At 48.2% G+C, this 17,101-nt stretch overlaps 1 protein-coding gene across 1 annotated transcript; it reads right to left on the bottom strand.

The window, feature by feature from the left end:
* Window positions 1–6,195: 6,195 nt before the first annotated feature.
* On the bottom strand, window positions 6,196–15,388 carry LOC128822396 (serine/threonine-protein kinase PAK 3-like). Its single transcript, XM_054004094.1, has 8 exons — window positions 15,238–15,388; window positions 12,528–12,659; window positions 11,914–12,249; window positions 8,853–8,965; window positions 8,107–8,224; window positions 7,157–7,256; window positions 6,512–6,708; window positions 6,196–6,246 (listed from the first exon to the last, which is right to left on the bottom strand). The coding sequence occupies exons 1-8, from the start codon at window positions 15,367–15,369 to the stop codon at window positions 6,196–6,198; spliced, it is 1,179 nt and encodes a 392-aa protein (XP_053860069.1). The 5' UTR covers window positions 15,370–15,388.
* Between the last annotated feature and the right edge of the window lie 1,713 nt (window positions 15,389–17,101).

The following is a 17,101-nucleotide window of genomic DNA, read 5'->3' as shown; positions in this document are numbered from 1 at the left end:
GGAATGGCTTGCTGGCAGGGTCAGCACCAAAGACACCCACACCAACTTAAGGAAGAAGTGTCATTTCCTGTAGGGCAAAGCAGCAAAGAAGTACAGAAGGATAAGCTAAGCAATGCACCCGATTATTGCTACAAAAGATTGCCTGTAGGGATGAAGAAAGACACATCACCAGTTACCCTAATACTTGACCATTGTCCTGACACACACGTCAGCTGGGGATGCCCTGTCACACCAAAGGATTGGAGAAGCACTCCCAGTAACGGGGAATTCCTATGTGGTTCGCCCACCCTCAGGCCAGGCTGCCAACTTTGCTGTGAGAGGGCCCAGATTTTATACTGTTGAATAAACAAGCTACCATAACTTCTAGTGCAGGCACATCTGGTTTCATCCTCCTCTTGGGCAGGGCTCAGGGAGGAACCAAGGGAGTTTGCTTTGACCCTCTACCTTCAAACACAGCCAGATGGAGATGTGATAAATGAAGATGATTTGTGCTAATAATTGTAACTATATTGATATTTTAGAAAATATTTGTTAAAAAGTAATAGGGGAAAGGGATATGTCATTAGCATCACAAAACAGATGTTCGCAGATGTTCATAAGATCCAGGATAGAGTATTGAGATATTTTAGCACAAACGGCCTTGGGAAGGACAAAGTTGGGAAAACCTCCAAGAGTGGAATCGACATTGAGACAAATAAAAGTCTAGGCAACTTCTTCTTAGGCAAGAACAGCCTTGAAGACAAAGCAGTTGATATAATTCCAGATAGAGAACCCAAAACACGAACATAATGCTTACTTATGTAACACCAAGCTCCATGTGCATGCGCAACCTGCCAGGTTATTCAGAGGACAGCCAGGAAGACCATCGGCCTTCATCCAAGAAGACCCCTGAAGAGTCCAGAAGACCCCCCAGCAACAACGGGAACATGCGCTGTGTAATATGGTGACTTAGACTTCAAGAATCAAAACTGGGAGGAGATTTACAGGAACTATTGATGAATATGTATTAGCATACAGTATAAAAGTTGTCCTTGGATTCTTTTGCCTTTTGTACGTGCGGCAGGGTGAGAGGTCCTCCCTGTCCCCCGGTTGGTTTTGCTTATGCTTTATCAGAACCACTGCCAAATTTCTCTTTGAAACTACTTCATTATATTTGATTTTATTATTATTTTATATTTTTTTATACCTCAATTAAAATTGCTGCTAAAGTTTAAATCTTGCAGTTTATTGAACTTGACATATGGCACCTCATTCATGACACCAGGAAGAGGCACGCAGGGCCGGGCTGCTGCCTCCTGCAGCTACAAGGGCCTCCTGGCAGCCTGCCTCTGCCGAGGCTCAGGCTGCTCCGGGCTCTGCCGGGGCTCTGCTGCGGCTCCAGCCCGGGCAAGGCCGGGCCCGCTCTCACCTCACAGTCGCTGACAGCTCTGCACCGCAGGAGACCTTTCAGAGCACCCTCTCTGATCTTGCTGCTTTCTCAGCTGAGCAAGGCTCTCCTCCAGCCAGAGACATTGCACTTAGGGATACAAATCCAAGTGGCAAGCGCCCAAGTGCTCTGGAGTCACAGCTGAAGGCCTGCATCAGCACAGGATGGTTTGGCTTCCCCACTCCCCCTTTGGTTTTTCCTGCAGATGCCATTGCCCTTTCTGCCTCAAATAGAAGTACCACAGCTGGGCAAAAACAGACCAGTGGGCCGTATTCCAAAGGCAGCGTGGTCTGGAGAAGATGAATGAAGAAGAGCCTTCCCCACTTTCACACTGTGCCAAAGACTCCATAAGTGTCACTTTCCACCTTTTGGAAACAACTGACAATTCATATGGAAATCTCGAGGTTATTCACAGAGTGAGGAAGAAGGGACTTCAAGGTGAGGTGTGGTTTCAGAAACTTTATTCATTTCCAATCCTATTGTTCCAAGTCCGATTAGACAATCCTACCCTAACTTTACCCTAACCCTAACCCTAACTCTAATCGTAACCCTAAACCTAACCCTAATCATAACCCTAACCCTAACCCTAATCATAACCCTAATCATAACCCTAACCCTAACCCTAACCCTAACCCTAACCCTAATCATAACCCTAACCCTAATCATAACCCTAATCATAACCCTAATCATAACCCTAATCCTAACCCTAACCCTAACCCTAACCCTAACCCTAACCCTAACTCTAATCGTAACCCTAAACCTAACCCTAATCATAACCCTAACCCTAACCCTAATCCTAACCCTAAACCTAACCCTAATCATAACCCTAATCATAACCCTAATCATAACCCTAACCCTAACCCTAACCCTAACCCTAACCCTAATCATAACCCTAACCCTAACCCTAACCTACAATCCTACTCTAAGTCAATGGTAATGGTCCTGATGTGATTATCACATTCTTGTCTCCTTCCTCTTCTTCACTGAAACAATCAGTGGCACCAGGCAGGACGCAGGCTCAGCAAGTGTTACAAATGGATGCTGCCCAAAGAAAAAAAAACAACAAAAACCAATGAACCGTGACTTTCCAAGCTCAGTATTTCAGAGGATTCCTCTGGCTCCTAGAAAGATGCAGAAAGAGGACCAATGGGACCATCTGCACCTCCATCTTTTATGTGCAGGACCTTGCCATCACAGGCAAACCTGGCCCAGAATCCCATTCATCTCTTTATTGTGTTGTCTTCATCTAGCTGGGATTTTTGCCCTGCCAGTGCTCTAGAAATGGTGCTTTCTGTCCCTGGGGTTTCTTCCTTTCAGGAAACTCCAATGACCCACATAGGTCCCTGTCTTTGAGAGACAGGCACCATGCTAATTTCCACAGGGAGACAGAGCAGTGTCTACCTTTCCATGCCCTGCCCCTCCTGTGCTGGATGGCACCTTCCTTCCCAGCAGGGCCAGCCGAGTGGCGCTGGCTGCTGCAGTTCCCTCTCTGCCACACAGCCTGGCAGTAAGCCTGGGCCAGTTCCCCTCTGCCTGAGCGTGCCAGGCAGCAGATGGGGCTGGGACAAGTCCCTCTCAGCTGCCCCTGTCTGCGTGCCAGAAACCTCTAAGGGTGGGGTGGGGGGCAGAAACCAGGGCCCCTCAGAGGCTCACAGTGAGCCCCCCACAGCCCCTCCTGCCCACAGCCAAATCTCTCCAGACTGCTCTGCCAGGACTGGCTTCCTTGGGTTCCTCCACCACCATTTCATGGCTGTGTACCCTGCATTGCTCTACTTCAGTTCTTTTGCCATTCGATAAAATGGAACACCCCACCAAATTACAAAACAGGGTGACAGAAACAGCCAGAAAACAGAGCACCTGTCTTCTCAGGAAATGCGGAGAGAGGTGGAGTTATTCAGCTTTGTGAAGAACAGGCCCCAGGGAGACCTTATTGCCACTTTCCAAGACTTCAGAGTGGCTTTGAAGAAAATGGGGGACATCTTTTTTAACATGGCCAATTACAATAGAATGTGGGCAAATATTTTTAAACAAAATGGGGATCAAGTGTAGGTCTAAGGAAGAACTTGTTTACTCGGAGCATGGTGCAACACCAGCACAGATTGTCCCAAGAGCTTGTAGGTGCCCCATACCTGCAGGTATTCCAGGTCAGGTGGGAAAGGGCTCTGAGCAATCTGATCTCTTTGAAGATGTCCCTGCTCATTGCAGGACACTTGGACCAGATGATCTTCACAGGGCCCTGCCAGCCCAGCCCAGTCTAGGATTCTTCACTGTTTTCATTTGAACAGCACCAAGAGTGGAGGTGAGGAGGAACGGGGGCTCATCTGATGCCTTGGACCTCACTGGAGGAGGAGCCCATCCCTCAGACACTCTTTCACCTGCAGCCCCTTTGCATTTTACCTGCAGGAGCTCCTTGGCAGACCAGCGCCATGCCTCATCTGTCTGCAGGCAGCAGCTCAGGAAGCCACGCAGGCAAGGCGAGAATCGGTTGGGCTGCCGCAGCTTTGGTCTCCCTCCTGTGGCTATCAGGAGTTGAGCCTGCAGGAAAAGGAAACATAAGGCTCCAGCTGCTTCTTTCCCATCTGTAACTGCTCTCTCAGATCCCATTGTTTAAGCTCCATTGTGCAGGGCAGTTTCTGCCCTGGCAGAGACCCAGAGATGACTTTCCTTAACCAACCAAAAACCCAAACCCCGATGCAGCCACAGCTTTTCCAACATTCAGCAGATCTTGCCTTGGCAGCTGATTTCATTGACTGACCTAGTTAGTGGGAACTACATCAGCAAAGCATGTTTCCTTTTCAGAGGATTTGCACCAGCTTGACATCTTTTGAGAAGAAGGACTCTGCTACACTAACTTTGCTATTTCCAAGGATTAGTACATGAAAGTCATCTCTGCAGTGCTTGTTGGTCCCTTTAAGCACAGTGGTCATAAACCAAAACTCATCGAGCTTCTTGTCCTCTTCTAGAAAACAGCGGTACGTGGAAGGCAAGAAAGGAAATCTGCCAGGTATTCCTCGGGTAAGGAAACAAACATTTGCAATCTCATATTCAACACAGACAGTTTAAGATGCCTGCACAAATGTACTGGGATGAAAATGCCTGCTTGGGCACACAGGAGCCACCTGCAGCTCTGTCTCTCAGCTGCAAGTTTCAGCTTCTTTATGTGGCAAAAGGAAAACTTTTCAAGGTCAAATCAGAAGAAGTGCCATCCCTATGGTCACCCTCTGCTCATTTGGATACTCAATCAATGCATTAATTGTGTCCCCATCGCAGAAAGTGTCGGGTAAGAAATGGGAGGTTTTGGCTGGCTCTCCATGGCACCAGGCTGTGGCCTGGTCTCCATAAAAATGCCCATCACAATACTAACAGCTCTGTGCTGGTGGCACTGAAATAGATGGTGACCAAAAAGACTTTGTTATTATCCTCTTCAAGCCAGAGGAAAATTTCCAAGCCTGAAACAGCAAACACACTCCCCTTGAGTATAAATAATTATGGCAGCTTTCTTTCCTTTTCCCACACCATCAGATGTTAGAAAGAGGGTTTTATCCTGTTTCTCTGCAGCTGTGCTCAGCCACTGGACATGGTGGGGAGCTGGAGTCCTCACTGTCCTTAGAGCTGTGCAAGCCAGGGGTGGCCCTGCTCCTGTGGTAAAGGAACACAGCACCGGCGTCAACCGCCCACGTTGGATCCCAGCCCCGGGCACCTGGCTGCAAGCTCATCAACTTGTTAAAGTACCCAGAAACAGCCAAGAGTTTAGTGTACAATTCTAACTGCAGTCGGAGAAAAACACATCCTAAACTTATCCAGGCCACCCACACGCAAGACTGAACAATGTACAGATGATTTGAAAGCCTGAAAGTTTTGAAGACCCACAGGATTGGGAAAAGATGGTATAGTTTGGAGAAAATGGATGTGCTGTGGTTAAAAAAAGAACAAGAAAGCAAAACTGTTGGGGAAGATGAAACAGGAAAACCTTCTAAATATGATTGCCTGTCAAAAGATTTTTAGAATATGGAAACTATAAGCGAGATTGAAATGAAAGTAAGCTTTGAGATAGTTACTAGCCTTAGTTACTGAGCAACTGGAAAACAATGGTATGGCTGGCTGAAGGTAATCCCCTTTTGATTAAACAATACCCTCTGCTTGCAGACAGGTCCAAAGGTCAGAGCAGGCCCTACTAGCTTGGCAGAAGGGGTGCAAAGAGTAGTTTTTAGGGTTTAAAATGTAACACAGTATGGTAATGTAATGATTCCTATAGGCTGTAAGTAAATGCTATAGGATCTGTACCTTGTACTAGAGTGGTTAGTGACAATTAGAATATTCAGCATAGAAGAAGATTTATTGGGTTGTAACGAGAACTTCCTCGCTCTTTCAGGTCTCTCTTTTGGGCTCCTCTTTTGGGCCTGCTCCGAGCTGTGGCTGGCAGCTCCAAACAGGGCCCCTGCAGCCACGCCCTTTGCAATAAACCAAAAGTTCCAAGACCTGGCTTCAAAGATCTCTCGTTTCTGTCCACCCTGACTGTCCTACCCACCGTCGCTCCTACACAAAACTACTTGGGCATAGCTTTGGTGGTTGTTTCTCTTTCTTTTTCTTTTTCTTTTTCTTTTTCTTTTTCTTTTTCTTTTTCTTTTTCTTTTTCTTTTTCTTTTTCTTTTTCTTTTTCTTTTTCTTTTTCTTTTTCTTTCTTTTTTTTTTTCTATTTCTTTTTTTCTTTTTCTTTTTCTATAAAATTGAAACTGGGAAGGTCTAACCTCCATTTCTCAGGCTATTTATCACATGTCTAAACTCTCCACTGAAAATTTCTTGTCCTTCAGCAACAGAAGCTGGGATCAAAAAGCAAATGAGAAATGTCAGGCATGCCTGGAGGCCAAAATGGCAGGTTTCTGAACTGGTTAGGTTTCTGAACTGCCACTTCCCTTCTGATGCAACCAAATCAACAGCAGATGCTGATGTGCTGCAGGGACATTTTCAGAAGGGGACCTTGGTGGAAGTGGTGCCAGCAGATGGCAATGGGATTTTGTCCAATGGCACACTGACCATGGGACAGGTGAGAAAGACAAGCAGGATCAGTGAGTATTTGCACCTTACCGAAACAGGAGTTTCATTCCAGTAAGGAACTTCTCCTTCCGCCATTTCGATGCCCATGATTCCAAAAGACCATATGTCCACTTTGGGGCCACATGGTTGACCTGTCACCACTTCAGGCGCCATCCACCCAGAAGTGCTGGCCACTGAGCTCCGTCGACTCTGCTCAGGGGTGAGCTGAGCAAAGGGGCCAGAGTCAGCTGTGGAGAAAACAACAAACCATGAAAGCCAGCTCAAGTTAGGAAATCAAGCAAAAGAATTCCCCACTCTCAGTCTAAGAATGTGCTGATGAGTCTCCTGGAGAACTGTCCACGCTTGGTTTCCTTGGGGCTTTAGCCAAGGAAGAATGGAATTGGCTACTTCCAAAATATCCCAGGTTTTTTTTAAGGCTGCTCACAGCAGTGGCCTGCATTCCCCTGAAGCTTTACATTGTAGCTCCCTCCCTCTGGAAGGGACACACACAGAGCAATGCCACTCTTGACTTCTCGTGGTTCCTTATACCTCTGTGCACGTTGCAACTGTGTCATCAGCTCACAGTGGGGGGCCCTGCACTGCCACCAACACCAATTTTTCGAACCTGGAAATCACTCAAAGCAGCCCCACAGCCCACGTCCCTGGAATGCTGCACCTGACCAAGAATACACTGACCCAGCTTGACAGAGCCGTCGGTTCTGAGAAGGATGTTGCTGCTCTTCACATCTCGGTGGATCACATGGTTCGAGTGAAGAAAATCCAGGCCTTGCAGGCACTGAGAGAGAAAACAGAAACAGGAGGGCAAAAATTAATGATGTGATTTCATTATACAAGAAAGGAAACAGCTCTAAAAGATTCCCTCTGCAGGGGAATGGTGAGTAATGGCAGAACAGAGTGCCATTGCGAGGAAGAGCTTGCTGCTCCACCACTTGCAGAGCAGGATCTTTCTAAGGAAAGGCATGTCAGCTTTTGAAAGAGCAACAGCAGCTGCTGTTGTTGTAGACTGTCCCCTGCAAACCAGCCAGCATGGCTGCTGCTGCTGTGGATGTGCTTTCTCCATGCAGAGGACAAGTGAGGGGTTTTGCCAAGAAAGAAAAAGTCCCTCCCTTTGGTGTGAAGTGGATCACTTTGGGGTGGGAGGCTGCATGACAAAGGTTTTGTTGCTGGCCTCAGCACAGACTTGGAAGAATCACAACAGTCACCTTCCTGAAGCAAAGAGCATTTTGGCTGCACTAGTGTCCTTTTCAGTTGAGGACTGAGAGAAATGAGTCTCTCTTTTTTCTTTGCTGATCATTTCAAATGCTGCCACAAGCACATTTGCTTCTACAGGCAAGGAATGCAGTGCAGACAGGCTCGAGATGAAAGTTTAGGGAAGCAAGGTGGAGAACAGCAAATACAAATACAAGAGACAGAGCGAGAATACAACAGTAGGAGATATGAGTACAAGAACTAACTGCTGTGAGTGCAGGGGCACTGGCAGGCATTTCACTTGAGAGGCTTTTACTTGCCCATAGCATACCAGCAACACAGAAACAAAGCTTGGCACATGAAATCACTCCAGGTCGGAGCCCTGTTTCCCAGACAATCCTGCCCAAGCCCTGGGCAGCACAGGTGGGATTGCTGACCTCCCGACTGATGGCTGCCATCTCGTCTTCAGACAGGTAGGTCTCGCTGATGACATCGCTCAGAGTGCCTCCGTCCATGTACTCCATGACCAGCCAGCGCTGCCCATCCACAAGGTAGCTGAAAGAAGGAAACAAGAGCATGGAGATAGACATGCATGGCTAGGTTGTTTTCTTGATTGACTATTGTTTCCAAGTCCCTTTGTGACAAGGATAGAATAAAAGGAATAGACATTCCCTCTAGGCTGTGCATTGTTTGCAATCTGTCTCAAGAAGAAAGGCACAGCTGTGAAAAAAGGAGATGTCTTCAATAGCCAGCAAGTAAAAACTGCAGGTTAGGAACAGATCAAAAACCTGTCAAACTGCGTGTTTCTGGAAATAAGCACCTAGTCTTCCTGGCACGCAAAGCAATGGAAAAGAGGGGACACAATCCAAGGGAAATCCATGTTAGTTTATCTGGACGTAAGAGGACTCTTGAAAAAAATCAAGCCCCAAAACAATGTGGTGGCTGTGAATTTACAGGCTATTGATTCAGTAAGATATGAGTGATGCAGGTTTTTGAATCATTTTAGAACTCTGTGTACCGGGGAAGACTCATGCAGACAAGATGCACTCTCTTCCCATCCACTGGAGATGAGCAGAGCAATAATAATTAACCAATAATTACAGCTCTATTTTCTGCCAGTGAAGAAAGTGGAATTTTACCATGCATGTTTGCAATATGTAAACAAACATTCACAACAACTCACCTGTCTAAATAGTTGACCAGATTGGAATTCATATTTGGCTTCATGAGCATGAGTTCATTGACTCTTAGTTCCTTCTTCCTCAGTTCTTGGAGATTTATTTTCTTTATGGCCACCTAAAATGACATTGAAAATCAGTAACTTGAGAAGTTGGCAGCACAAGACCGCAAGGCACATGGAGCGAGTGCTTTTGCAATGCCACAGCCGAGCTGTGCCAAACTGCCTTGTGACTGGGCATTGCAGTAATTAGGAACTGACATTGCAACAGCCCATTTCTCTGCTCCCTTGGAGGCCACTTACAGGACACGTGGCCACTGAGGTTTTGCCTTGTCCACTTGGTAACTGTGGTGTCTCAACTATCACCCACAAAGCTCTGAGCACACTCCCTGCTGCTTTGTCTGGGATTCAGAAGAAGTTATCCATGCCTTAATACTCTGTGGATACATCTCGGGCTATGGGCAGGACTTAGGGCTTTTAGGGACGCCGTGCAGATCTCTCCCTACGTGCAGTTCTCCAGTGCAGCACTGCAGGTGGCTAAGGAACTACCAGTAACTTTCAGATGCATTTGCTGGTACGCAGAAATGAGAATTCAGGACTCTGAAGCCGTAGCCCCAAAGAGCAGTGAGATGCTCAAAGGCACCACCTTTGTTTTAGCAATGGAGAGCGAATGAGCACATCCTTCTGTGAAAGGAACTGCTGCCCTCCTTGCCTTCCTTCTGGCAGCTGAGAAGGACAAAGACTGTCCCAAATGTATTTTGCAGGCTGGTAGCAGTCTGTGCTTCTTGTGCCTTTTCAGCACAGCTCTACTCAAACTCCAGCCACAGCTGCTCACACCAGAGGACCTGCGGGAGATGTTGACATTTACCTGCTCTCCCGTGGCATTGTCAAGTGCTCTGCAAACATCTCCAAAAGTCCTAGAAACAAAAAAGCAGCAAAGAAAGGAGAAGACATTCAGATCTTGCAGTGAAAGCCAGTCCACAGAGGAGATCTCAGCTGCAAATGCCTAAAACCTGCCGGATGCAGGCGGCTCTGCCCGAAGGCAGATGATGCATTTTCCTCTCAAGTGCATGGGCACTGGGCCTGTCCCTGAAGTGTTGCTGTTTACTGCCTCAGCTCCTAAGGAGAGCTCCTTCTTTCATCTTGGGTTTCAGGTTCTAAACTGTGCAGTTTTTATCCTGACCATGGAGTATTTCCTTCAGCAATCTTTTGGAAAGAAATGTTCCTGAGAACTGTTATCTGACAGCTATCAGGGAGTAGGTTGCTCTTTCAGGCAAGCACGTTTCTTCCCCTTTTATTAGTGTGGCTGTATGATTTGGAGATATACAAAAATGCTCAGGAAATTAACACAGAACTGTCCCACACTTGAGAGACAAGGAGATCTACCAGGTCCTGTTCCTTGCTGCAGGCAAGAACTTGGCAGCATGGAGGTGTCTCTGCCAATGCCTTCTGGGCACACTCACGAATTCGGAGCAGCACTGAGAGATGGGACAATCTATCCCCAGTGTCTGAACATGGGGATAGATGTCTGTTTGCAGCTGTTCTGACTTCACACTGCATAGATATTCCACCAGAAAAACACCTGGCCCATGGTTATGTAGAAGTGACTGTGGTTGGACTCACCCTCTGCCAATATATTCCAGTTCCGTGTATTTCATCACGGGATTTTCCATGTTCACTATTTTCCCTGAGGGAAACAAAATGCAAGATGCTCACTTTAAAGCAGAGATCCCAGCTTCCAGGAGATTCAAATGGCAGACCCAGAGCCTGGAGCTTTGAACCCTTTGTGTTCGGCTGGGTAACAACAACAACGAGGCAGACAGCTCTGCGGCACAGGTGGCCAGCACAGAGACTGCTTTTCTACAGCAGTTCCTGTGGGGAAATGTCTCTAAATGTCCCTGGGACACCAAACTCAGGAAAAACATTTGGTACAGCTATGCTGGCACCTGCACACAATAGACTGTCCCTCAGACAAGAAATACAGCAGACGTACTCCGTAGCTCCAGGGAGTCATCCTTGATCTCCTGTTGCTGAGCAGCAGCTGGGTCAGCACTGGAGATGAACAAACCGCCCCGGCTCCACTTCTCAGGTTGGGGAGCAAAGGCTCCTTTAGACCATGCTGCTGCAGCAGCAGGTTTGGTGACAAAGCCCTTATAGATCTGGGACAAGAAATGAGTTTATGTCAGAAAGGTGGCTGGCAGAGATTAGCCTGAGATTCCATTTCAAATGCAAGCCCTTAGGAAGGTGCTGTCAGCAACATGCAGGGCTCTTAAGTGGGTTTTTTCTGATGTCCACTTCTCAAACTGGATGGGTCAAAACCAAAGGCTAGTTCTACTCGAGTGGATGGCCAGATTCATGGTCCATTTTCATGGATTTTCTGAAGGATCACTGCCACAATGACCATTCTACTTCCACTCAAGGATTCCTTTCCCCCTCCAAGGGCTTCAGATACACTTGCAGCTCCTTGTTCAAGTGTTCGGCCTCCCCCCACTGTGTCCTCTTTTCCTGCACCATCTTCAGGTCATGCCCAACCTGTAGCACCTTTGGTGGGGACACTTCCTGTGCCTCACGCCAGCCTCGGGGCTCTTCAGTGCCACTCATTTGCCGGAAGTCTTTGCCGGCTGCCCGGTGAGATGTCAACACTTGCACCTCGAGTCAAACAGAACAAAGCAGTCAGAGACTACAGCTTGTCCCTGTCAGTCAGGAGTCACTGACTGTGAGGAAAGAACAGATTTACAAGGGATACAGACAGCTTGTTTCAATCCTCCATCTGGGTCACCATATTCCCCTGTAAAAACACCTCAAGAAACAAGGAGAGCAGGAACAGGCCAGCAGGAATCAATTTGGATGACTGCTGGCCAAAAGGCCAAAGGACAAGTCCCACTGTCCAGGGCAGCAGTTGAGATTCAGCACACCAGGAAATGTCCTTCTGAGTGACTGTGATACACACTAGAGCAGGATGGCACTCAGAGGCATCACCCCGCTCCCTGCTGCTCTGCACTGGGAAGGCCAGAAGGGCAGAAACCACCAGTTTGGTGACTGCCGTGGCTATCCCTCTTTCACTCACTTGCTTTTGTAGAGCCTGAGGGAGGGGATTAAGTTTTTCTCTGATGATTTTCATTTCTTCCTCCTGCCTCTTCTCCCTTGCCATGATCTTAGCGTGAGCTTTCTGAAAGTCTGTGTCCAGCTGTTCCTTCAAGTTCTGTAAAATACAAGAGAGAGGATCTTTCACAAGTGGAGTGACTGCCACTCTTTCAGTCACCTGGTTTTGTTGATCACCCCTCTGCTGATGGAGATTCATCTCCTTTTGAATTCTTCTCGTCTCTTCCTGGTTCCTCTTCTTCACTTCTGTGATGGCACTCTGAGCTTCGGGCAGCTCTGCTTGTGGCTCTGCCTTGATATTCTGTACACACAAATGCAGAGCAAGTGACTGGGAGCTGCCATAAGGCTCAGCTTTTTCCTCTTGCAGCCTCAAAATCACATTTATTCAGCCACTTCTTTCTCCTTCCCTACCCACACCTGCTTCCAATGGAACCCTCTTGTCCCAGTGCTGATCCCTGCAGATTCCAAGGCTCTGTGCTTTCAGTGCCTCTGGGACTCCTGGCCTCCTCACTCCCAAGAGCTCTGTTTTATGCCCCTCTTCCTGCCCTTTCCCTCTGACACCTGGCGAGTCAGGCTTACCTGGCCATTCTCCTGTGGCTCTTCCACCTGCTGCCTGAGCTGCTCTTCCTGCTCTCGGGCTCTCAGCTCTCCCTGAGTCCGGCATGGCATCTCTGATAACACAATCTGCTCCTGCTCTTTCTCTGGAAGGATCTGCACAGAAAGCAAGAGAAGATGGGTTTCAACTTTCCATAGGACATTTGTGGGCTAAGACTCAAGGACTGATGGGCTCACACGTTCCCAGAGCACTGTGCTGCTGCTCTCCTGGGTCATTCTCTGCCCGTGGGGAGGCACAGATTCCAAAGTGACCCTGGCACTACAATCAGGGGCCATCTGGGGCTGAAGCTCCAACAGCCTCTCAGGCAGCTGACAGGGAAGGTGTGGCATTTCTCAGGGGTCTGGTGAGGGCCTCCCTCTGCTCCTGCCATGTCCTGTTTGTCTTTCAGTAGTGACTGACACCCAGCCCAGTCCCACAGCTCCATCCTGCCTCTGCAGGTGGCTTCCTGGGTGAGCTCACCCTTTATGAGAGACACTTCTGGAGTTCATGTTCTCTTCACCACCTAAAACATGGAATACTTCCACCTCTCTGGGACAGGCAGAAAATTAAAAAATTAACTGGGGGCTTCAGGAAGAAGAGGCTGGAGGTGGAAAACAGCTCTGAGGGGAAAAAAAACCCCACCATATCTGGAGGGGAAAACAGCTCTGCCTGCTCAGAATCGGTCAACAGAACGTGTCTCTAATCCTCTCCTGAAAGGGATGCTTTAAGTGAACTTTGCACCTCCAACTACTTTGGACCAGAGCCAAGAAGATTCAATTATGCAAATGATAGATAGATTAGATAGATAGATAGATAGATAGATAGATAGATAGATAGATAGATAGATAGATAGAACTCACTCTTATAATCTCTCTTTCCTATCGTTTCTGTTGCTACACACACTTGGTAGCCATTGCCCTGATCAGCAGCACTCCTGAGATTGCTCTCCTATTGCTTCAATAAACCACACTCCCGGGGAATCTGGAGCATTTAGGTCCTTATGGAATGCAACCAGATCCAGAGCATTGCACTGGGAATGGCATTCTTGCAGCATTTGTGCTCGGCCAAGTGCTTCTCTTGGACTTGACAACACTGAGAGTGCTAAAGGGGCTATAAGCAGAAATAAAGCCCAGCTCCTTCCAGCTCCTCTGATCTCTGAGGACCAGCTGGAACGCAAGAGCAATGATTTCCTGCTCAATTCCCAAACACCACATTTACTGATTCCCTGGGCTGCAAAAAGGCAGAGGTACTGTCAATATGAACGCGAAGTGCAAGGCCCTATTGACTGGCCTGGCACCAGAACAGCTCCTTCTGCACCAAGCTCGCTGTCCCAAACAAAGTGATCTCATGCAAAAATACTGCATCCTCCAGAAATGTCACCTTACAAAAGAAAAAGCTAGCAGAATATCGACAAGAGCTGGAAAAGGACGGGAAACATGGAGGAAAATAGCTTTCCCTTCCTAAAAAATGAGAAACTGAACAGGACATGTCCAACTAACAAAGGAAGAAACCAAAAGATGAAAGAGTGACCAAATCAAGTGTCAAAAGCACTTGAATGCTGTGAGAAGATATTTCCAGAAAAAAAAGCATTTGTATTGAACACTATTATGCAGGGATTTATGGAAGTGTGCCTGAAGGGCCCTGACGAGCCTCCCGTTGTCCAGGCTAAAGCTCCCTCAGCACCTCCTCCTTGGCCTTGCACTCCACAGCCTTCCCCAGCTCCCGTGTCCTCCTCTGCACACGCTCCAGCCCCTCAAGGACTTTCTGCTCACAGGGGCCCACAACTGGGCACAGCACTCCCAGCTGTGGCCGCAGCGCTGCCCAGCCCAGGGGGACGCTCACTGCCCTGCTCCTGCTGCCCCACTCTTGCTGACACAGGCCAGGACACCCTTGGCCTTCTTGGCTCCCTGGCCACGCGCTGGCCCACCTTCAGCTGCTCTTGACCGGCACCCCTGGGTCCTTTGGGCCCACGCAGCTCCCCCACCACAAACTTGCCCCTTTGACTTCAAATACAGCAGCCACAATTCCAAGATGTCCTTCCTCTTCTCAGCAACACAAGACAGCAGTCAAGGACTTGCAGCTTCACCCCCACCTGAGCCACTAATGCCATTCCCAAAGCTGCAGGCTTCATCCCAAAATTCTCCACAGAAACTTGCCATTTCTGTTTTTGCCTGACAAGAAGCCTTCCCAACGAGGCACTTGCTTTCTTTGGCCACACCTCACAAGAATGGCCTACCCCAGCTTCATGGACAATGCAATCATCTCCTTGCAGCTTATCAAAAGCCAAAAGACCACCGGGTCATAAGAGACTGTACAAGTGAAGGACTGCTGCAGAAAACTGCAGAACACTTCCACAAGCCAAACACACTTTTCCAAAAAGGGAAAACAACCAAAGAAAGCCCTGTGACCTCCAGCACGAGCACCTGTGCCCTTGGCCACGGCCCTGCAGAAGCCCAGAGACAGAGCTTCACTGAGCCAAGCAGGCAGAAGCTGAGCTACAGGCCCCAGCTCTTGGGTGCCTCAAGGTGACAGGCCAAAGGCCAATTTCTAGCTGTCCCTGCCTGCAGGAAATGGCCGTGTCCTGCGGGATTCCAGCACTCAGCATCCTCAGCCAGCAACAGCAAGTGCTGGCTGCTCAGAAACTTGCAGCTCTGCCTTGCACTAAAGACAGCACCACCCACAACTGGCACTTACTCTCTCGGAAGCATCAGGCTCTGCTGTGACCACAGCTGCAGGCTTGTGGTCGTCTTGCTCATTTTGCTCCTCTTTGGCTTCTTCTCCAGGAGCAGAGGGAGCCGGGGCAGAGACTGCTGCTGCTTCTGTCATCTGTGGCAAGAGAGAAACATGAGGGACAGGCCGTTACCTATCGTTTAGAACCTCCTTTCTCCTGGCATCTACAACCACCTCTTGGAAGGAGAAATCATCAGCATTCTTAGCAATGGCATTCTAAGGCACTCCGGCCAGATTAAAATGGGCTAATTCAACAGAACTCTGTTTGCCTAGGAATTTGATAGTCCTCCATGGCTGCTATCTGCAAGGCACAGTGCCTCTGCACAAGGGAGCTTTTAGCTCTTGAAAGCTGTGAAATGGAAAAGTAGGAAATAGCCAGCAAGGCCTTTGCTATTGCTGCGGCAGACATGAAAAACTAAAAGTGGATCAGAATCCCATTCGGTGCAGGAAAAGGGCAGGAAAGCTTGTGCAGAAGCATCTTTGCTTGCTGGGAAGAGAGAAAATCAGCAGGGCTTCTCCTCCTAGCAAGCCAAGAAACCACAAATTGGAAGTGTCACCTCCTCAGATGGCTAAAGCCCTTGCATGCAGAGCGGGGATGTTTGGCAGGGAAGCATGCCTTGGGGTGAGCGCTGTCCTCTATGGATCTATGGAAGTGTGCCTGAAGGGCCCTGACGAGCCTCCCGTTGTCCAGGCTAAAGCTCCCTCAGCACCTCCTCCTTGGCCTTGCGCTCCACAGCCTTCCCCAGCTCCCGTGTCCTCCTCTGCACACGCTCCAGCCCCTCAAGGACTTTCTGCTTCACAGGGGCCCACAACTGGGCACAGCACTCCCAGCTGTGCCTGCAGCGCTGCCCAGCCCAGGGGGACGCTCCCTGCCCTGCTCCTGCTGCCCCACTCTTGCTGACACAGGCCAGGACGCCCTTGGCCTTCTTGGCTCCCTGGCCACGCGCTGGCCCACCTTCAGCTGCTCTTGACCGGCACCCCTGGGTCCTTTGGGCCCACGCAGCTCCCCCACCACAAACTTGCCCCTTTGACTTCAAATACTGTATTCACAATTTTAAATTGTCCTTCTTGTTGTACAACCACATCTTCTTAGGAAGTGTCCTGATGTTTGAGTGGAATGAAAGTGTAAGTCACTATGGCTTTATTAAAATGCACTAATTGAACTTTATAGGAAATTGCTGTTTATTAAGTATTCTTCCGTGTTTGGTTTTAACAAGCAATATTCTCTCTGCAAATCTTAGTTTTAAGTCTTCAAGGCTCTGAGATGGAAATTAGGAAATACCCAGATTTGCCTAAGTGTTTGTTGTTGAAGGAATGAAATTGGTTTTTCTTTCGGCCTGTATGGCTGGCCCTGTACAGTCTACTTGTTCTGGCTAAGCTCACAGCATACTCTACAATACTTAAACACCACCAACATGAAATGTTCCTTGCTCACTCACCTTAGCATCAGCACCACTGAATACATGCTTCACGTGACCTGTAGTGGGCAAGAGAAAATGAAGCAGATGCTGTCAGAAAACTGCCTGGGCTGGTGAATCCCACAGAACAAGAATCGCAAACAGAGAGTATTTTCTGCTTCATAACATCCCTCCAGGAGACACATTTCATTCACACAACCAGCAAGAGATCAGGACCATATTCTTGGTCGTGCTTACACTTTGGCCTGTTTAGCCAGTAAATTAATATAAACATGATCAAGAAAATGTAAATTGTTCTTTCACACTCAATGCTCCTGTTCTACCAAACGCATAACACATCTTTTAAAATCCTCTCCTTCCAGTACCTTTTTTTTTTTTTTTTTTAATCAGTTGTATGCACTAATTCTCAT

The sequence above is a fragment of the Vidua macroura genome, chromosome Z (genome assembly GCF_024509145.1).
Source record: "Vidua macroura isolate BioBank_ID:100142 chromosome Z, ASM2450914v1, whole genome shotgun sequence".
NCBI classification, from domain to species: domain Eukaryota; kingdom Metazoa; phylum Chordata; class Aves; order Passeriformes; family Viduidae; genus Vidua; species Vidua macroura.
The sequence above is the reverse complement of the archived record's forward strand: the minus strand, read 5'-3'. Positions and strand labels throughout refer to the sequence as shown.

What these genes read in the sequence shown, in the direction of transcription:
- LOC128822396 (XM_054004094.1), bottom strand. Translation starts at nt 15,369, where the DNA reads ATGACAGAAGCAGCAGCAGTCTCTGCCCCGGCTCCCTCTGCTCCTGGA. An exon ending in AGCCACAGGAGAATGGCCAG is followed by an intron (nt 12,250 to 12,527) that starts GTAAGCCTGACT and finishes TTGTGTGTACAG; the next exon opens with AATATCAAGGCAGAGCCACA. An exon ending in CTCAGGCTCTACAAAAGCAA is followed by an intron (nt 8,966 to 11,913) that starts GTGAGTGAAAGA and finishes ATGTCATTTTAG; the next exon opens with GTGGCCATAAAGAAAATAAA.